The sequence below is a fragment of the Bubalus bubalis genome, chromosome 6 (genome assembly GCF_019923935.1).
Source record: "Bubalus bubalis isolate 160015118507 breed Murrah chromosome 6, NDDB_SH_1, whole genome shotgun sequence".
NCBI lineage: Eukaryota > Metazoa > Chordata > Mammalia > Artiodactyla > Bovidae > Bubalus > Bubalus bubalis.
The window spans coordinates 57386382-57407977 of NC_059162.1; the positions used below are offsets into that span (position 1 = coordinate 57386382).

Here is a 21596-nt window from a genome sequence, read left to right on the forward strand (position 1 = left end):
AAGGACAGAAATGGTATGGTCCTAACAGAAGCAGAAGATATTAAGAAGAGATGGCAAGAATACACAGAAGAACTGTACAAAAAAGATCTTCACGACCCAGATAATCACGATGGTGTGATCACTGACCTAGAGCCAGGCTTCCTGGAATGTGAAGTCAAGTGGGCCTTAGAAAGCATCACTACGAACAAAGCTAGTGGAGGTGATGGAATTCCTGTTGAGCTATTCCAAATCCTGAAAGATGATGCTGTGAAAGTACTGCACTCAATATGCCAGCAAATGTGGACAACTCAGCAGTGGCCACAGGACTGGAAAAGGTCAGTTTTCATTCCAATCCCAAAGAAAGGCAATGCCAAAGAATGCTCAAACTACCGCACAATTGCACTCATCTCACACGCTATTAAAGTAATGCTCAAAATTCTCCAAGCCAGGCTTCAGCAATATGTGAACTGTGAACTTCCTGATGTTCAAGCTGGTTTTAGAAAAGGCAGAGGAACCAGAGATCAAATTGCCAACATCCGATGGATCATGGAAAAAGCAAGAGAGCTCCAGAAAAACATCTATTTCTACGTTATTGACTATGCCAAAGCCTTTGACTGTGTGGATCACAATAAACTGTGGAAAATTCTGAAAGAGATGGGAATACCAGACCACCTGATCTGCCTCTTGAGAAATTTGTATGCAGGTCAGGAAGCAACAGTTAGAACTGGACATGGAACAACAGACTGGTTCCTAATAGGAAAAGGAGTACATCAAGGCTGTATATTGTCACCCTGCTTATTTAACTTATATGCAGAGTACCTCATGAGAAACGCTGGACTGGAAGAAACACAAGCTGGCATCAAGATTGCCGGGAGAAATATCAATAACCTCAGATATACAGATGACACCACCCTTATGGCAGAAAGTGAAGAGGAACTAAAAAGCCTCTTGATGAAAGTGAAAGAGGAGAGTGAAAAAGTTGGCTTAAAGCTCAACGTTCAGAAAATGAAGATCATGGCATCCGGTCTTATCACTTCATGGGAAATAGATGGGTAAACAGTGGAAACAGTGTTAGACTTTATTTTTCTGGGCTCCAAAATCACTACAGATGGTGACTGCAGCCATGAAATTAAAAGACACTTACTCCTTGGAAGGAAAGTTATGACCAACCTAGATAGCATATTGAAAAGCAGAGACATTACTTTGCCAACAAAGTTTCGTCTAGTCAAGGCTATGGTTTTTCCTGTGGTCATGTATGGATGTGAGAGTTGGACTGTGAAGAAGGCTGAGCGCTGAAGAATTGATGCTTTTGAACTGTGGTGTTGGAGAAGACTCTTGAGAGTCCCTTGGACTGCAAGGAGATCCAACCAGTCCATTCTGAAGGAGATGAGCCCTGGGATTTCTTTGGATGGAATGATGCTAAAGCTGAAACTCCAGTTCTTTGGCCACCTCATGGGAAGAGTTGACTCATTGGAAAAGACTTTGATGCTGGGAGGGATTGGGGGCAAGAGGAGAAGGGGACGACAGAGGATGAGATGGCTGGATGGCATCACTGACTCGATGGACATAAGTCTGAGTGAACTCTGGGAGTTGGTGATGGACAGGGAGGCCTGGAGTGCTGCGATTCATGGGGTCGCAAAGAGTCGGACACATTGAGTGACTGATCTGATCTGAACAGCAAAGACATTTTAGGTTATGTGTCCAAACCAATTTCACAAGTGTACCTGGTTGCTGACTCCTGTGCCAAACACACTCTGTGCTGCATGCTGTACTGTTGAAAGGGATTAGATATAGTTTCTGCCCATAGTCTAATGGGGCTAATGACATGTAAAGAATGGGGGAGAGGTGGCCAAGTCTGGAAACTAATTTGAGTCATATGAACAATGTTTTGTTAATTTTTTTCTTTTACTTTCTTGAATATTTGTTTTTATTTCATATTGTTAAAGAGAAAATCAAAGGTAGAAAGATTATTCAGGAGAGCAAATTGTACCCTAATCTAAAATATATATTGTCATTTAAAATTCATCTTTTTCCACATCTAATGATAGAATTGTGATCATTGCTTTTACTGTGTACACATAATCTTCATGTTAAATGTTTTCTTAGAATATTTTACTGACTTCATTGCTCCCATCAAGCCATTGACTTGAGAGGTTCATTCACCATCTGTGAGATGACTTGTAGGTCTGAGGAGTATAGACATCAGATAAAGATGGAGGCTGGCTCTAGTGATGTCAAGAAGCTCATTAAAAGCCTTCTTTTAATTTAACAAGGACTGTTACATATTCAAATAAGGTTAGTGAGGCAGTCAGCACAATTCATCTATTTTTCTTGCTCCTCTTCCACCCATCTGTAAATAAAATACTGAGGAAATTCTGACCTGAATGTGTTGTTGAAAAATGTCTCCGGTTCCTGAGGAAATTCTACTGAAAGCATCAATCATGCTATTGGAATTGGATTTATCTGGAACAAAGAACCTTAAACCTCCTGAAACACACAAGTGGGATGTTAGCTGTTAAAATGTAAAGTAATACAAAAGATAAACTGATAGGCCTTTCCTAACAAACTTCCTTTGCTTAAGAGGGTGAGTTTGGGGAAAACAGGAGCTGTGTTTGGCTTTCTATACAAGGTATCCTGTACAATCATGTGGTGAGTGGATGGCTGAGGCAGGTGGCTTTGTCTCTTCTATTAATGGCTGCAATTGTAGGGTCTAGAGCTCTATCCAATATGCAATAAAAACTCAATAAATATTTATTGAATTCAATAAATATTTAATGAATATAATTCATAAACAATCTAGGTTAATTGCTATCTATTTATATCACTATATGTTTACATTTACATTCTGAAAACATTATTTTCAAACATAATTCAATAAAACCTAATTTTCAAGTTAGCATACTCCTTTTTTATTGAATATATGATAAAATTATCTTATGCCTCATTTAAAACAAAAAGATGTATGTTTAATACTGCATGTGATCTTATCATAGAAGTTAGTACATTCAAACATACTTTTAGCCCCATGATTATACATACTCAGGTTGGTTTAACAAAGAAGTAGTAATAATATTTTCATTAGATGTATATAATTGGCAGTTTCTAAGGAAAGTACAAAAAAGTCAGCAAATTTTTGACAGAATTTAGCACTGAATTGTGTTTTTTTGTAAGAAAACTCTTTATATTTTTTTCTTTCAATTAAGCCCTGTATTTTGTTCACATTATATGCATTTCATGGCTGTTCTTGGAATATTCAAGTTGAAAGGAAGTTCTCTAGCATATGTTCCCAGGGATTTACTTACCTGTAAGATGTGACAGTTCCTCCAGGTTTTTGACCGTAGATGAACCCAGGGCAATGGTGTGGATAGTTGAGCCACTGCTGAGAGCAGTGAGGAAGCAGTTGCTGATACGCTCATCATCTCCACTAGTCACTAATATCATCACAGAGCCAAAGGCTTTTCCATTCAGTTTTTCAACCACCTGAACACAGGGTATCAGTCATTTAGGAGGAGATGTAATTCAGATTGCCTTACTAGGCAGAAGAATTCACTTTCATTGCAAATTCCCCATAAGTGGGGCTTCTTCCTCTTCCAGGTCCTCCACAGCTCCCTGCACTCTCCATGCCCATCTGTGCTCAGTCCTTACCTCACCCCATCAGAGCCCCTGCCACCCTACACACCATTGTCAGCTTACTCATGGATAGGGCTTCTTCCTGTTCAAATCACTATGAGATGCCCTAGTTTAGAACGGTGTCCATCGTAGAGGATATGGGAGAACATTATAATGTGAGATCTTTGCTTCTGAGATCCAATAAGTGGCCAATAAAAGGACCTAGAGCAGTGGCTATACATTAAAATAAGATGAGAACTTTAAAATTTTTAATGGCCTGATCATACCCAAAACAAATTAAAACAGAATCTCTCGGAGTGAGACCAAGATATCAGAAGTTTTGTATCCCCAGGTGATTTTGATGGGAGGCCAAGGTGGAGAAACACTTACCTGTGAGCAGCAACAATTGCAATTTTGTTCTGCTTGCTACTAGATGTTTAACAAATGGTTGTATCCTCAGTGTCAAATCCAAACTTATGGTGATTTAGATGAACTCTGTTATTCTTGAAACATACCTCTGACTTTAATTGATATTCATATGCTTAAGTTCTAGTATGACTGTAGGCATGAGCCAGACATGCTGATTTTGTTTGGAAAATCCAAGGATAACAATGGCCACAGTCCCAGAATAGATAGGGACAGTGTTAGAAATTATTCAGATGATGCTGATGTCCCAACCTTGACCATTGTATTCATTTATTTACTCATTGTTTCAGCAAACATTTCTGAAGCAACTATTTAATGTTATATGCCTTTTACTAGGTGCAGGGGATTAAGTGATGAGAAAGTTGTGGTTCCTGATCTTGAAGGTAATCCATTATTATTTTCCTATATTTGACACTGTGATGACATTGCAACAGATTTCCCCAAATCAGAAGCAATCTCAGATATGAAGTGAGAGAAAGGAAAGTGATGGTGATCCGAGGCTTAGGGTGCTCTACTGTACCTCAAATCCTTTCTTCAGCCCTGAGCAAACACTGGTTTCTGCTTCAGCTGACACGGCGACAGGCAGATATGAAACCAGCAACTTTCGGTCATCATCATTGTTAATTTGGTGTAGCTGGGCTCTGATCTCCCCTTTGCTATGAAAACTGGCAATGCCCACAAAGGTATGAATCTCAACAATCTGCATCAAGTAAAATTCTGCTGCTTGTTGAAGTTGAAGGAGTCTGTCAGCCTATGTTTCAAAAAGGAAAAAAGACAGATAATTACATTTGGTTGGTAGACAAAAGTATAACTTAGTAATTCAATTAGCAAATATCTCTGCTAATTTTTTTAGAGATGTCAGATTATGATTTTTGAGCTGTAAAGATTGATATGATGCTAGAATATTGTTTGATATTGCAGGCTCAAAAATGAATGCTTTTCAGGGAGGGTGGTGTGATTTGGAACTTTGCCTCCAAGATGCTGTTCATACTTTACCATTCCCTAAGAACACTTATATCCACTGTTTTTCTCCTATCCGAATTCAAAGATCTGTAGAACCAATAGAGACTTGGTTTGTAATTTCTTCTTTGAAAATTCATCCTGAGTAAGAGGAAACATTGCAAAGACCTTACGGCAGAAAGGAACAGCAGTCAGGCATCTGTTCCAGCACTACCCTCTGTTACCATGTTTATCTTAGACTGGGCATCCCATCTGTAAATTGGAGGAATAATATTCTTTCTTACTTATTAAAGTAGAATTACCATGAGGATCAACTGAGGTATGTATATGACAATAGTTACACCTTGAAATACTAAGTATAAAGTAATACTAATATTACTGACTGCGTTTGGGCAGGTGATACTAGTGATAAATTCACTAGGGTCACTTGTCTTGGAGGCTGCAGGAGCAACAAGCCGAGCTCAGAGACCAACTGTTCAGTTATGATTCTGGTCTCTGTCTCCAAACTACACATCTCCCTTAACATCTGGACCTGCTTTTCACACTGCTTAGGAAATAGCACTAATTTAACATGCCATAGGCGTTTCAGAATCTATACACGTTGAATTCATTACCCTCCTTCCCAAATATTGTTTCTTTCAATATTGAGAGGTAAACTGGTGGAGTGGATAAAACAAGGACTCTGAATATGCCTTCGACTTTTACTAATAGTGTGACCATAGAGAAATTACTTATCCTTTTTAGCTGCAGTTTTCTTATCTGCAAAATGGATACATAGTAAGCATTCAGTAAATAGTAGCTATTGCTAATATCATAGTCATGACCTCTACTTATAACTAGTGAAGCCAGAAACTTGAAGCTCTCTTTAATTACTCTTGTGTTACCAGCCTCCATATCTGAGTGGGTAGCCATTCCTTTCTCCAGGGGATCTTCCCAGCCCAGGGATCGAACCCAGATTTCCAAAACAACTGATTCAGAAAATGCAAGAGGATAAACTCTTCCTTAAAGTATTCAATACTATAATAAAATAACAGTTGCCACTTATAAACCAAAAACTTCATATCAACTATCTCATTATCCTCTCAACAATCCTATGAAGTAGTAGTGTTCTGGTAAATGCTAAAAAATGGCTTTCTGGTCAAAAGAGAGAAGGGGGAAATCCTGGGTTTGTTGCAGTTTCTGTGGGGTAAAATATCCCCACTGTGACTGGTTTAAGTTGTCAACCTGATGTCACTGAGTGCACAGTTGGGAAGAGATATGCAAGAGCAGACATAGAGATAGTATAGACCAGAAAGAACCTCAAGAGCCTGTATCTGGGATCAGCAGACATTTTCTATAAAGGATCTGATAATAAACATTTTAGGCTGGGTGGGACATATATTACCTTCAGCAACTACTCAACTCTGCTATTTTAGTACTAAAGCAGCCATGGATAATATGTAAACAAATGAGTGTTGCTCTCATCCAATAAAATTTTACTATGGATGCTAAAATTTGAATTTCATATAATTTTCAATTTGCAGGCAATGCAAAGCAGTAAAAATAGTAGAAAAATAATTAGGAACTATTGAATTTTGAGCATTTATTATGCTTATTTCAATATTTTATTTCATTATAAGTCTACATAGTTTAATTTTTAATAATGGCTGCATTTACAACTTGCAAATTTCCTAAAAATTTAACAGTTGACTCCTGTGAGTCAGTATGAACTGGCTCTGTCCCAACAATGAAATAGGTATTGTTGTCTCTGTTTTACCAGTTGAGAAAACTGAGCTTCCAGAGAGGTTATTTGCTCTTGATTACACAGACAGTAAGTGAAGGAGCCAGGACTCAAAGCACATCTGCCTGATTCCAAAGACAAAACCTCTAATGGGCTTCCCTGATAGCTCAGTTGGTAAAGAATCTGCCTGCAATGCAGGAGACCCCAGTTTGATTCCTGGGTCAGAAAGATCCACTGGAGAAGGGATAGGCTACCCATTCCAGTATTCTTGGGCTTCCCTTGTGGCTTAGCTGGTAAAGAATCCACCTGCAATGTGGGAACCCTGGGTTCGATCCCTGGGTTGGGAAGTGCCCTGGAGAAGGGAAAGGCTACCCACTGCAGTATTCTGGCCTGGAGAATTCCATGGACTGTATAGTCCATGGGGCTGCAAAGAGTCGGACACGACTGAGCGACTTTCACTTTGAAATGTCTAATACTGCCTAGGAATTATGGAGCTTTGGAGAGTGGGTTTCTGGAAGGCTGCTAGGTTAGAGATGACTGAGATATAGTTCTCTGTACACAATGACATAGAAAATATACATGTAGTGGATATGCACATTTAACTGAAAACTCAGTCTATTGCCTCAGGAAGGGTGTTTACCAGTGAGTGGAATGTGGTCACAAAGAAGCCTTCAGTTACATGTCAGAGTTTTATAGAGGGTTTTTGTTGGAAAAGATTGCAATTAATAGCAAATATAAGGGCTGGAAATTACTTGTGCATTTTATTTATCTGCATTATCTCAATTTCTGGGCCACATTCTGAATCTGCTTTTCTCATGCGCAAGAAGAGATGATGCCCATAAATATTCCAAACGTTTGCCCTCACCTTTCCTTTCCCTTACCCTCTGAAAAGAAAAGAAATTAGAAACTGATAGAAAAAAGGGATGAATGGTTTATAACCATTTTGGTTCAGCTGTTACCTCTGCCATCTTGCTGGACACATCCAGCACTAAACAAACCACTCTGTCACCAGCCTGTACAAGAGAGAAAGTGGGAGGAGGTGGAAGCTCCATCCCGTTCATGGGAAGACTGTTTACAAAGTCGTCAGAGTCTGTGATTACATCCCAGACACTTCTGAGGCTGCACATTTGGTTCTGCATGTTTGGAGCTTCTTGGTTGTGGGTACTTGCATTACAGAATTCAACCACCTAGAAAAAGAACAAAATAAAAGTACTTAGAAAATAAAAATACTCATCTCATACTAGACATACTTCTCATTCTCAGACAACTTAAAGTAAAAGGAAAGGTGAGCTGAAACACGAGAAATTAGAAGTGCTACAGCAATGTCCATCTTTACTTCAAGTTGTCATTTCAAAAATAAACCTTGACACCCTTTGCTTCAAACACTAGCACCCTTGAGGTATTGTGGTCAATCTCTATTAAATTTTACTTGCCCTTAGATAACAGAGAGAGTAGACCATGTATAAATAACTTAGTCTTAAAAAAAAAAAAAACCCAATTCTCATTCCTTAGCATGATAATGTGTTAAAGAAAACACCCCAGGAGATGTTATCTTGGTCAGCTATTCCTTGAAATCATATTTAAACCACTGTATCCCTATCTATTGATCAGTCAACATATATTAAGCTAGTTCAAATACTGATCTATGTAAGAATAAGATAATGAGAAAAGCAACTGAAATCTATTTCCTGATCTTCCCCTCATTTGGAGATATGGCCATAATTCATGTAAAAATACTAAACCTATGGCAGTACTCCTTTTAAAGGCATGATTTGCATTCCAAAGTAATGTGTTATCGACTTCCCAGTGGCTATATTCCTATGAAGAGTAGATGCGTCCTGCAAATAGAGCCATGGAAGCTTAGAGCTAAAATTAGAAATCTTTTTTTTTGTTTGTTCATTTTTATGTTTTATTTTATTTTTTAACTTTACAATATTGTATTGGTTTTGCCATATATCAACATGAATCCGCCACAGGTATACATGTGTTCCCCATCCTGAACCCTCCTCCCTCCTCCCTCCCCATACCATCCCTCTGGGTCGTCCCAGTGCACCAGCCCCAAGCATCCGGTATCATGCATCGAACCTGGACTGGCGACTCATTTCATATATGATATTATACATGTTTCAATGCCATTCTCCCAAATCATCCCACTCTCTCCCTCTCCCACAGAGTCCAAAAGACTGTTCTATACATCAACATCACTCATTATCAGAGAAATGCAAATCAAAACTACTATGAGGTACCATTTCACGCCAGTCAGAATGGCTGCGATCCAAAAGTCTACAAGCAATAAATGCTGGAGAGGGTGTGGAGAAAAGGGAACCCTCTTCCACTGTTGGTGGGAATGCAAACTAGTACAGCCACTATGGAGAACAGTGTGGAGATTCCTTAAAAAACTGGAGATAGATCTGCCTTATGGTCCAGCAATCCCACTGCTGGGCATACACACTGAGGAAACCAGAATTGAAAGAGACAACGTGTACCCCAATGTTCATCGCAGCCCTGTTTATAATAGCCAGGACATGGAAGCAACCTAGATGTCCATCAGCAGATGAATGGATAAGAAAGCTGTGGTACATATACACAAGTATTACTCAGCCATTAAAAAGAATACATTTGAGTCAGTTTGAATGAGTGGATGAAACTGGAGCCTATTGTACAGAGTGAAGTAAGCCAGAAAGAAAAACACCAATACAGGATACTAATGCATATATATGGAATTTAAAATTAGAAATCTTATAGACTCTCTAATCTTGAGTCTAAGAGTTTGGAAAATGAGCTTAAGTTTCAAAAAGTTAACAATTGCGTAAAGACACGAGTTTCTTAGTAGGATGGGAAGAAAGATAGAACCTTTGTTGTTGTTAATTTTTAACTCTTTAAATTTCATGACTATGGTTAGGAGATGGTGAAACTTTTCTGATGATATTAATGAGTAGGGCTTTCAAATGATCACAAAGAGAATACTAACCACAAACAATGTGCATTAAATAACATGGAATTAGCTTGGCTTCAGATATTGAAACTGTAAATTAAAACTATAATGAATTGGATAAGAAATATGAAAAGTCACCTTAAAGTTACAGAATGACTCTTAGCCTTGACTAAAATTGGACTGAAGGGGAAAAAAGAAAAAAAAAATCTATCTGAAAAAATGAAAGTGTCAATCCAAGGAACATTGGGTCAGCCACAGAGACAGAAAACTTCACCAGAACACTGCCCATAGTGTTCCCAGCCTGTTGGAGAGGAAGTGACTCACAGAGATGATGAAGTTGGGAAAATGTATCAGGTTATGAAGGCTGATGGAACTAAATCTCTGAATCTCCTAACTCCCTCCTTTCTGATTTCACACTCTCAAAGTCAAAGCAGGCCTCTGGGTGGAATTTGGCTATTCCATGATGGTTCCTTCAAATAGAAAATGAACTGACTAGAAGATGCAAATGTCAGATCTCCATGACAGAGTATTCTTTTTAAATAATAATATTAAAAATGTGTTCTGGATTCCCACACAAGTTTCTTGTCAATTAGTGGGGAATGCTGACAAGATTGAGTTTTTGAACCTGTAAAGCTAAGGGTTAGTTGACTTCCCTTGGTAACAATAGACTTTTCAAGTTCTAGAATATGCAAAATGAGGGAAAGAGAATTAGGGAATTCCATATAAATAAAAATGGTTTTCTATCTCAAATGTGAGAAATATAATCATAAATTACATCTCTGCCATTAACCCCTGGTATACTTTCCCATAAAAGGATACAGGAGAACCACTATACAAGAAACTTTTTGAAGACTCCAGGATTCTCCTTGTTAAACCGTCTTCCCTGGAGAGTGAATAATCACTTTTATAAAGGAATCTGTTTTTACTGATCACCTTGGATTGTGTGTGTGGGGTGAGGGGGATGCTGAGGTGTTTTTTTTAATCTGTAAAATAAAAACTAGATTAATCCTAAGGTTCCCCAAGATTTAAAATGTAGTGAATCTTAATTACCTTGTTGTTTAAATACTTAAAACATATCAGTCTATCTTGGGAAAAGGTGGGGTCTTGTAGGAGTTTGTCATTCTAAGATCATACTTACAGAAGATAAACTTTGCATGAACATTATCGATGAAGTTGCATTTTGGGTGCTATTGTATATAAACATGCATCCTTCTTGGAAAATCTTGCTAATGATACAGTTTTCTTGGGGGCAGGGACCTTTCTCACACACAAAAATGCCTGCGATGTCAGATGAACACCTAAAGTAGTAAGAGAAATTGGTTTGTTTTATAAAAACTTATGTTTCCTTTTCATTGGCTCATAAAATAATTTGTTTTAAGGATTGTAGATTGCTAGATACACATAAAACATTTTTAAAACTATTAAGAAAGGTCATTAATTTATAAATGCACTCCACTTTATTTTCAAGCATTTGATTCTGATGAGAAGCTCTGTTTTGCCAAGGGCTTTCCCAGCTAAACAAGGTCGAAGCAAAAGCTACTAGGAAATCCCCATGAACTTTTGGAGGCCCTAGGAAAGCATGAGTGGTGATATCCTGAAGCAGGGCTTCTTTGAGCTCATTGCCATTGGACATCAGAGGAAGAAGAGGGTGAACATGTAATGATGATAAAGGATTCCTTCTTAATTTAACAGTCTCAATACTTTCCATGGGATGAAAAACCTATAACTTTCAGGAGAAGAATCAGTATCTACCAAAGTTACAACTGAAATTACCCTATGACCTGGTAATTGTTAGAAGCTGCTCAATACATACACAGATCTGCCTGTATAAAATGAAAATAATATATATAATATATATATCATTATGACCTGTAGTAATAACAAATATTGTGAAGTTAAGTCGCTCAGTTGTGTTCAACTCTTTGCGATCCCACAGACAGTAACCTGTCTGGCTCCTCTGTTTATGGCATTTTCCAGGCAAGAATACTGGAATGGGTTGCCATTTCCTTCTCCAGAGGATCTTCCTGACCCAGGGATTGAACCCAGGTCTCCTGCATTGCAGGCAGACTCTTTACCATCTGAGTCACCAGGGAAGGTCATGCATATATATATAAAATTACAATCTGTAATAATAACAGACATTATGAACAACTCATTTGTTTAACAATAAGGGACTGGTTGAAAAATTATGGTATATCATACAGTGGAACACTATGCAATTAACAGAAAAAAGTGAAGAAAACTATGTGTTACTATTTATTTCAATTTTCCTAAAAAAACACAAATAAGGTGGGTGACCTAGAGGGGATGAAAGAGAATAGGGTGAAGAGAGTGGTGGGAGCATGATATATAAGAGTATAACTTTTTCTATTGTTTTGATATTTGACCACATAAATATTTACAAATTTTTAAAAATACAATAACATTTCAAAATTGTCAGTTAAGTTTTAGCTGCCATTATAAACTGTTTTAGAATCAAAAAATAAACAAGGAATTTTAAACATGTGAAAAATCACTAACCTTGTTACTTCAATTTGACTTTGCCCATTTATGTAGAAGGGTTTCTCATTGTTATATTCATCAAACACACCCCAACGGAAATGGGCCCATTCATGAACAAACACTCTGCCTGTGGAAGGGAGAATTTTTGTTTTGAGTTCCTAAAATTTCAGCAATGGACCTTGCTAATCATTGACGATATAGCATCAGCTGACTATATGTACTCGTTCTGAATGGTTGAAGTGCAATTCTTCCTTCCACTTTCCTCTTCCCCACCCCACTCCCATCTCCTGCTTTATTCCCACCACCACAAAACAGGGAGCATAAAAATATGTTTAGTGCTGTAAGTGTAAACCAGTGATTTACCTGTTGCACACCTGTTAGAAAGTAGTGAGGAATCTCATATCCTCTCATTTCCCTAATGAAGCTGCCTAACAGATTTCTATTTAGCTTTATACATGCCTATAAGTTCAGGATTCTGGGGGAAAAAAAAAAACAATGGACTGAATGTTTTAATTCAATGGACTGAATTTTTATGTCCCTCCCAAATTCATATGTCAAAATCCTGACCCCAAATGTGAAAGTGTTAAAAGGTAAGGCCTTTGGGAGTAATTATTAGATCATGAGGTTGGAGCCCTAATAAATGGGATGAGTGCTCTTATCAAAAGACCCTAGAGAGTTCCCTTCTTCTTTCTGCCACGAGAGGACACAGAGAGAAGATGGCTGTCTGTGAACCAGGAAGTGGGCCATCATAGACACCAGTTCTGCTGGTGCCTTGATCTTGGACTTCCAGTCTCCAGAACCATGAGAAATTTCTGCTGTGAGTAAGCCTCTCAGTCTATGATATTTTGTTATAGCAACCAAAATGGACTAAGACACCAAACAAGCAAATAAAGCTTTCCTGTTTTTCAGTCTGTTTTATGCAGGCATGCCTGCTGCTTTTTTTTTTTTTTCCTATAGATAATTCTGTCTGGAGCAAAAATTAAAACCCTGGGGCCAGGGAGGGAGGAAGGAGCCAAAAGAATCATAGAACCTCCTCACCAGGTTGGATGGTCCTTTCTCTTTCATTATATCCCTGATTCTCCATGTTTATCTCCAACTCTTACTCATGAAAATCCTCATTGTCAGCATCAAGTCCTTTATAAGTTCCTCTCTACCTCTCTAAATCTTGCATTTCTTTCAATGTTCAGCAAAAAACTGACTTCTTTAGAATTTTCTAGATTAACTCCCCTCCCAAAGTACACTTTCTTTACTGAATACTTTTAAGATCTGTGAAGGCAGGAAATGTTTGCTGAGTTGACTCAGGCTGTGACCTATTGTGCAATTTTGGGACCTTGGGACAAATGAAGGGAGGGGAACAGTCTAAAGCTGAAAGTGTTAAGGAAAAGTGTCTGCCTACTCATGGAATTTAGAAGTGCTGGTGAAGTCATATATTTGTACAGAGATTATCAGTACCTCATAGTTACCAGGAAAAAAAAGACCTTTTTTATAAGGTGTTTTATAAAGTGTGTTTTATGGGGTGCGTGGCTCTACTTCCTGCTAGTTATACAGAGGATAATAAAATCTGTTTGGATTTAAATGGGGGTAAAAGTAAAAGCAACATTTGAATGGCACTACTGTACATTGCTACTGCTGCTAAGTAGCGTCAGTCGTGTCTGACTCTGTGCGACCCCATAGACGACAGCCCACCAGGCTCTGCCATCCCTGGGATTCTCCAGGCAAGAACACTGGAGTGGGTTGCCATTTCCTTCTCCAATGCATGAGAGTGAAAAGTGAAAGTGAAGTTGCTTAGTCATGTCCAACTCTTTGCGACCCCATGGACTGTAGCCTACTAGGCCCCTCCATCCATGGGATTTTCCAGGCAGGAGTACTGGAATCGGTTGCCATTGCCTTCTCCGACTGTACATTAATCAAACGCAAAAAATTAAGAATTGAAAAGTTAGCCCTCGACTTGCTGATTTTTTCTCACCAAAGTTTCTTTCTCAGATCTCATCCACTAAATGCTGGTCTCCAAACCTATGACACTGACTTCTCTGTCACACTCCAGTCATCCTTCTCCAGCCACAGTCCAGGCCTTTCCAAGCACAGTCCACTGTTCCTCACACTCAATCACCTAAATTCAGACTTGTGGATTTCCCCTTTAAACTGCTGTCTTTTACTTCTGACAAAAACCTAATGTATTCCTTAATGCTGCTGCCCACACACACACCCGTTGCCTTTCACTCTGAAGCAGTTCTGATCTCTATTTCATATTTTTCCACTCTCTGGACTATCCTTGCTTAGAGTTTTTAGGATTAAATAAAACAACACTTAAAAAGCAAATAGCCCAGCACTTGGCACAGAGAAAATTTTCTTGTTTTCATTACTAACTTTCTTGTCCTTCCCATTTCCCTGCTTCCAATCTTACTCAAGTCTCATGGCCTCATGCTTGGCCTTCTAGTTATTTTCTCGCTAATCCAGTTTCTTCCTCACTGATCTGAGGAAGCCAGATTATCCACACAGCCACATTCAGCTTCTGAAAACCCTGCTTGGATGGTTTCATTCCTATGCTTGCAAGCCTGCAGTGGTGATTCCTTAATCTGGGCATTTGAGGCTCTCCATTACCTATCCCATGTGGATTTCAGCATTTTCTCCCACTATTCACTGCCCGTAATCTCTCTGCACCATCAGTGGGGTCTGTTGCTTCCTTCTCTTAAATATGCCCTGGGTTCTTCTGCTGCCACAGTTTTATTCATACTCTTCCCACTCTTCTCCCCCTCCTTTCCACTCATCAAAATGATATTCAACCTTGAAGATCCTCTTGTGAGAGGATCTCTAGCTCAAATGCTCAAAATGCTTTCTCTCTTTGCTGCATTATTAAAGAGCTCCCTGTCTGGGCCACTAATCTGGTGCTTAACCCTTTCTGGCTCACTTTGATTCTTATCTTTTTTATGGGCATGTGGCCTATCTTCTCATCCAAATGGTAAGTCCCCAACAGGTTTCAGGTTCTCTGAATCCCTTTCAGTACTGAGCGCAATATTATAAATAGTGCTGTCCATTGTCTATTTCTTGATTGATCATACTTACCTCGTGATCCATAGCCAGCTGTTAAGCCATCATTTAGTAGAAATTCAGATGTAAAATGAATATATTTTCCCTCTTTTCCACATCCTCTGTATTGCAAGGTGTATGGATCATTACCATGTGCCCCATACCAGTCAGTTACTATGACATTTGCCTAAATTAAAAGAAATGCCTGGTAATACCATGTGTCTTGACAGTGATATTGGTGATACTAATATCTACATTTGTTAAAACACATTGAACTGTACGTTTAAGATATGTGCATTTTTCCTGTGTGGTTTATATCCCAATTTAAAAACAGATTTTTAAAAACATATGCCTTTAGATGGAGTTTAGAATGAATTCACAACTAAATGTCAACACCAATATCTGTCACTTTCAAAAATGTGTACATTTTAAAAACTTAACAGAGTTCCATGGAACTTCATTACTGTCATTTGATGTACCCATTTTCCAGATTAAAATTTTCTCAAAAGTCAACATGGTAAAATTCTGACATTATATACACTGTAAAATGTAATTTAAATATTCAAAGAAATTTTAAGAGCATTTACACATCATTTAGAGCTGTACTGTGAAGTGGTATAGCCTTTTGTGAACAACTTTCTGTAGGTTGATCCCTTGTCCTTTTATTCCCATAACCAATCAGATCAACAAAACAATTTTTATGTTGAAGTTATATTTCATATTGTACCCTGACCATTTCAATTACTATTTATAAAACACATTATTTTAAGTTGGAAACAAAAATAAATATCTATTCCAATAACCATCTAGAGAACACAGATTTATATACAACATTGTTTTTAGGAAGAAAGATAATACATTGTCTCAAGACTTGCTCTTAGAAGTTGTCTGGAGACTTTTTCTTAGAAGTTGAGTATCTGGTTAATTTCTTTAAAGCTGATTTTGGAACAATAGATTTAATATAATCCTATAAGTATATGGGCTTCCTTTGTGGCTCAGCTGGTAAAGAATCCGCTTGCAATGTGGGAGACCTGGGTTGGGAAGATCCCCTGGAGAAGGGAACGGCTACCCACTAGTATTCTGGACAGGAGAATTCCATGGACTGTATAGTCCATGGGGTGGCAGACAGTCAGACACAATTGAGTGGCTTTCACTTTCATAAATGTGTGGATATATATATATGTCTATATATATATGTAATGATCACTATAAAAGTACTACATGTGTACTAGTGTGTGTGTGTGCCTATGTACACACCACTGAGGAATAATGGAAGGTAATGTTTTCATTTTCCATATTTCTACATTGTTTTTTGCAATAAGCATGAATTATTTTTATAATAATTAACATTTATTTTTAGAAAGGTAAGAATTCAGGCCAAGGACTTTTCAAGGCAACACCTGTGAAAGAGCTACAGTCTTGCCCTAGAAGAGTCTTCACGAGGATAAAACCTCATTTCTATGTCTGGAAAGTTGTCCTGAAGCAACAAGGAAAGAGTGCTCTGCATTGAATGGAATACTCAGGCTCTTTGGGGTTATATTCTACTTATAGGCCATAGTAAGTTTTTACTTACTTTTCCTAACCCTCTCCCCGCCCTCTGCTTCCTACCTACACTAGACTGTAGATTCACAAGGACAGGAACTATACTGCTTTTCCTTGTGTCCTCTGTCATGCCTCACATGGCTCCTGTATATAACGATTATTCACTAAGTGCTTGCTTGGTTAACATTATGAGATTAAAAGAATTGGTATCTAGCAGGTATATGATTCAGTGATTCTTTCCTTTACTCTTTCTGTTCAGTCATCTTTGCTTTAGTTATTTATTTGTCTTCTCCATTAGGATAAGAAGTACCACCTGATTTTGTTGTTGGTTAATGCCAATACTTTTTTGTTCCACTAAAGGCCAAAGTGATATCTTACACAGATATACAACATCTGTGTAAGATAACTGGTGACAGCATAGCTTAGAGCAAAAAGCACAGGTTTTGGAATCAAATAGGCATGAATTCAAACTGCTCCTTAATTTGCCAGCTTTTTGACCTGGGATAAAATCCTTACTATATTTGAGCCTCATTTTCCTAATTTTCAATAACAGCAACTAACAGCAACAATTTTAGGTGTGACTGAGAACTAAGCAATATATATATTAAGCAATTAAGCAGTTATATGGAATATGTAGGAATATATACTATATAATATAATAATACACCAACAATATAATAATATAATGTTAATATTGTAATAACTATATATATATATATATAATATCTGGCATTTGAAGTGAAGTGAAGTGAAAATTGTTCAGTCATGTCCGACTGTTTGCGATTCCATGGAATATACAGTCCATGGAATTCTCCAGGCCAGAATACTGGAGTGGGTAGCTGTTCTCTTCTCCAGGGCATCTTTCCAACCCAGTGATCGAACCCAGGTCTCCCGCATTGCAGATGGATTCTTTACCAGCTGAGACACAGTAATATAATAATACACAACAATATAATAATATAATATTAATATTGTAATAATTACATATATATGTAGAATTTCTGGCATTTAATTGAAGTTTAATAAACAGTATCTCTCTTCTTAGTTTATCCCAGTGCCTCTGTCTCTCTTATCTCCATGTCCGAGCATCAAATGCTTTCATTTGGTTATACATCAAATAGTTTTAAGAGCCCCTTTAACTTTTTTAGGACACTGGAATGCCTATAAAGATTGCTATTAATATATAATACTGAGGAACACTAAATATAATACTGAGGAAAAAACTTCAAAAAAGAGCCAAGAATTAAAACAGCCTTAGGAGAATTCATGCCAAGTGACACAAATAAGGAAAAGGGGAAATTACCATAATCCAGCCCTTCTATTTGAGCTGTCATTACAGATCTTGAACCCACCCCATTGCTGACGCCCTGAGCTGTGTCCTCAATGCCTCTGCTCCTGCCCTTTCTGGTAGCTGCTAGGACTCTTTTCACAGTAATCTCAAATAGTCATTTGCCAAATTTATTTAACATTTATTTGTAGCTTGTTCCCAGTATGTGCCAGACATGACCATGGATGTTAATAATTTTCAGCTTACGAGAGTCCTTGAAGCTTAAGTTTTTTTTTCTTTATTTTTTGGTTGGGAAAGAAAAGTTAGCCATGCCTCTTATGCTGCTTTCTTCCTTGCTTCTCTCAACATACTTCTCGAAAACAGTGACCTGGACTTGGGCTAATGTGAAATTCTACGAATTTGCACTCTGGTGGGATAGGAAAGTCAAATTTTTATGTGTGAGTGGCTTAGGCTTCCATGTGGACACGCATGTTTATTGCCCCTGAAAGGGTGGGAAATGAGGATACTCATAATTGGAATCGTTCCCTTTACATCTCATACTCAGTAAAACTAGTTCTTGGTCCTTAACCAAGAATTTCAGAAAGGAAGGACTCCGTAAGTTAGAAAGTGAAAGAGATCGTCTGCGAGGCTGCTTGGGCAATGGCATTTTGCTTATTTTTTACTTCACAATTTTCACTTATTACATGTATGTTTTTTCATACATTTTGTGCATAACAATCTTTTCAATAATATTATTTGTGTATTAATATCAATGATTTGTTATTGCCTAAAGTTTGAACACATTATATTGTATTTTCTTCTTCAGTTGAATTCATTTAATGAAATCCTGAATTCTTACCTTTTCGTATGATTCTTGCTTTACTTCGCTGTAATTACTAGCTTTCCATGTGGCAGGTATTAAAATCTTTACATTTCTGAAAAACACTCTTCTCTTGGTAGCATTGAATAGGTAAAAAGAAGCTTCAGTTATCATTTCCTATAACCAAAGAAAAGTTTATATTATCACTGTGAATTCTTAATGTTTTGGTTTTCTAGTTATACTTGAATAAGTAGTAACAAAAATAATGAAAATATTTTGAAGGAGCCCATTTCTTTTAGAGACAGCATTAGATTTGGGGAAAACGTAGAAGCAAAATAAATAAACTTCAAATGCTTATCTGAGAATTTAGGACACTAACGGTGTGTCTCGGCTTGCCCATATAATTTTCCCAATTTTGTAAAAGAAAAGCTTTCACAAAGCTTTCTAAGCTTTCACTGAACAAATCTTTTTATGTCATACCTGTGGGCGTGCCCAAGACCACACCTTATGACAATACTAATTTCATTAATGCAATTCCGAAGGGAGACTCAAGTAATGGAGCTGTGAGCCTACCTTATCATACTAAGGGGAAAATAGTCAAGTTACTTCACAGGACATTCAGGTGAAAAGAATGTTGCTCTTTGGTGCTCCATCCAGACTCTCTTTCTATCTGAGAATTCCCACCCTCAGGATGGAATTCAGCAACATGATTTTAATAAGCACAATCATGCTTCTTCATCAGCCACACATCTGGTCTTTGTTGCCACAATGGGTTATTTTTGGAGTTTCTGCCCCCAAAACAGTCAAGTCATTAAACACAAAAGCTAAAGTTAGTAGTAACCAACAACAGATAAAATGGGGCTAGGTAAACAGTATGTAAGTTGAGACTACACAGAATTAGGTGAATGAATTGGCGTGGCTTTAATTATAATTTTTGTTGCTATCTTTGAGAAACACCCCTTTCTCTGCTGCTCAAATACAAACTAGGCAGTGTTGTTAATTTCATACAGAAGGCTAAAGGTCTATATGAATAAGATGATGGTTTCAATTTCATATACACCACTCACCTTAATGTTTGGGATGAGGTTCTGATCCTCGGATACCTGAGGATTGACTGCAACAAGTAATCCATCGTACCCATTGTCTCGAAGCTGCAGTCCAGCTCCCAGAAAGAGGAATTCTGGACTGAAGGCCACCAGGAGGGTCACAAATTTCAGGCTGCAAACAGGACCTTCACTGTTCCTGTGGGTCATGTTGAGAAAAACCTCCGATTCAGTCACACTGGTCCTGCCAGGTACATTGTGCCAAGTTGTTAATGGCGGAGCAGATAATTTCTTCCTGAACTTGGAAGGGCTTAGAGTCTGTGATGAAGGAGGTGCCTTCTTTGCAAAATCTAGGGTGGATCTAAATGAGACCTGTCTCTGCAAGTCCTTTTTCTCTAGGCGATGCCACACTTGCCTGTTCTGTGGCTGGGCTTCCTCCTGAATCATGGTTGGGCAAGAAATCTTCCACCCCTTACTTATTTTATGTCTTCTCAAAAGGAATAGGAAAATAAGGCAAAAGGAGCTTCAAAGGAGGGCTGGCTGGCTGGGCTGGGAATTAGAGAATCTGGCTTTTCCATCCACTTTTACTAGACACACAGAGATCTATTTTTCTCTCTTCATCTTTGAAAACCTCCTCCATCAGTCAGAGCTACTACTTCCCTATGGCTCTCAGGTAATTTTTTGTTTGATGGAAGATTCCTTTGTCTGCTTATTTTAAAGATTCAAAAATCCATCCTGCAACCCTCTCCCTGGGGCCCTTAGGTCAGCTGATGACTGGAGGGAAGGTATCGGGTATCCCCCAGGGAGGGCCAAGTGCCAGGAATCGCATGCCTGTGCAGGTCACAGAGGCCGTTCCTTCTGTCCTTGCTGCCTTTTCTCTCTGGATCAAGGAAAAGAATGGATTTCTCTTTTAGCAACTCTCTCCTGAGAGCAAGGCTGTGCCTCAGTCAACCTTCCATTTCTCCGATAGCTCTCACAGGATCTGGAGGATAGTTGGCCTCACAAATATTTTATAAGTGATTAATGTTACCTGATAATTATATAATCCTTTAGAGTTTACAAGCGAACCCACTTAAATTTCAATTCCCTAGAACAGGTATAATTTTTACTACTATTTTTCAACGAAGACATTGGGTCTCAGACAGATTATGAAAATTAGCCAATGGGGAAGGGAGCTAACTTTTATCGTGTGCTGGGTTTTATCATTTCTATCTCATTGGTAACAAAACTGAGATTCAGAAAATCTAAGTAACTTGTTCAAAGCTGTGTGAGTATTATTACAGGGTTAGAATGAGACCAACTGACTCTAGGTTCCAGGTTCCATTTTCTACTGAACCATGTCTCTATGTTCTCAAGAAACTAGAAATGAAGTGTTAAGAGCTGAAATGTTGAGGGATATTGAAGGGAATTTGTCTTTTACTGTCCTTCTGTTTGTAAACTTCCCTCCCACTGCTTCTCGCCTGCTTTTCCTACAGATTCCTTTACTGTCCTGGGAGCCTGAGCTGAGCTCTCTACCACCTAGAATCCTCTCTTTCACTCTGTCAGTGCATCAGGTACGTCCCCTTTGAAGCATGATCATGGCTACAGTGTCACATTCATATTGTGTTACCGGCTGCCTGCTTCCCGCGGAGGGGCTTATGACAGAGGGACCCTGCCTGTTTTTCTCACTACCTCCTTAGTACCTAATTCAGTAAATACCCAATAAATATTTGTTGAATAAATGAACAGAGTCAGAGAAGTAAAGTAAAGCAGAATAAGAAGCAGCT

General features: G+C 38.3%; 1 protein-coding gene across 1 annotated transcript in view; it reads right to left on the reverse strand.

Annotated features, from left to right (window-relative positions):
* Positions 1–20084, reverse strand: part of CLCA2 (chloride channel accessory 2) — a 40076-nt gene extending 19992 nt beyond the window's left edge. Inside the window, exons 1-9 of the mRNA XM_006080481.4 lie at positions 19855–20084; positions 18827–18964; positions 15195–15345; positions 12150–12258; positions 10768–10927; positions 7654–7881; positions 4535–4765; positions 3282–3459; positions 2360–2466 (exon numbers count right to left, since the gene is read on the reverse strand). Of these exons, the coding sequence (XP_006080543.4) occupies positions 2360–2466; positions 3282–3459; positions 4535–4765; positions 7654–7881; positions 10768–10927; positions 12150–12258; positions 15195–15345; positions 18827–18964; positions 19855–20040 (1488 nt within the window). The 5' untranslated portion in view covers positions 20041–20084. The remainder of the gene's footprint in view (positions 1–2359; positions 2467–3281; positions 3460–4534; positions 4766–7653; positions 7882–10767; positions 10928–12149; positions 12259–15194; positions 15346–18826; positions 18965–19854) is intronic.
* Positions 20085–21596: the final 1512 nt, after the last annotated feature.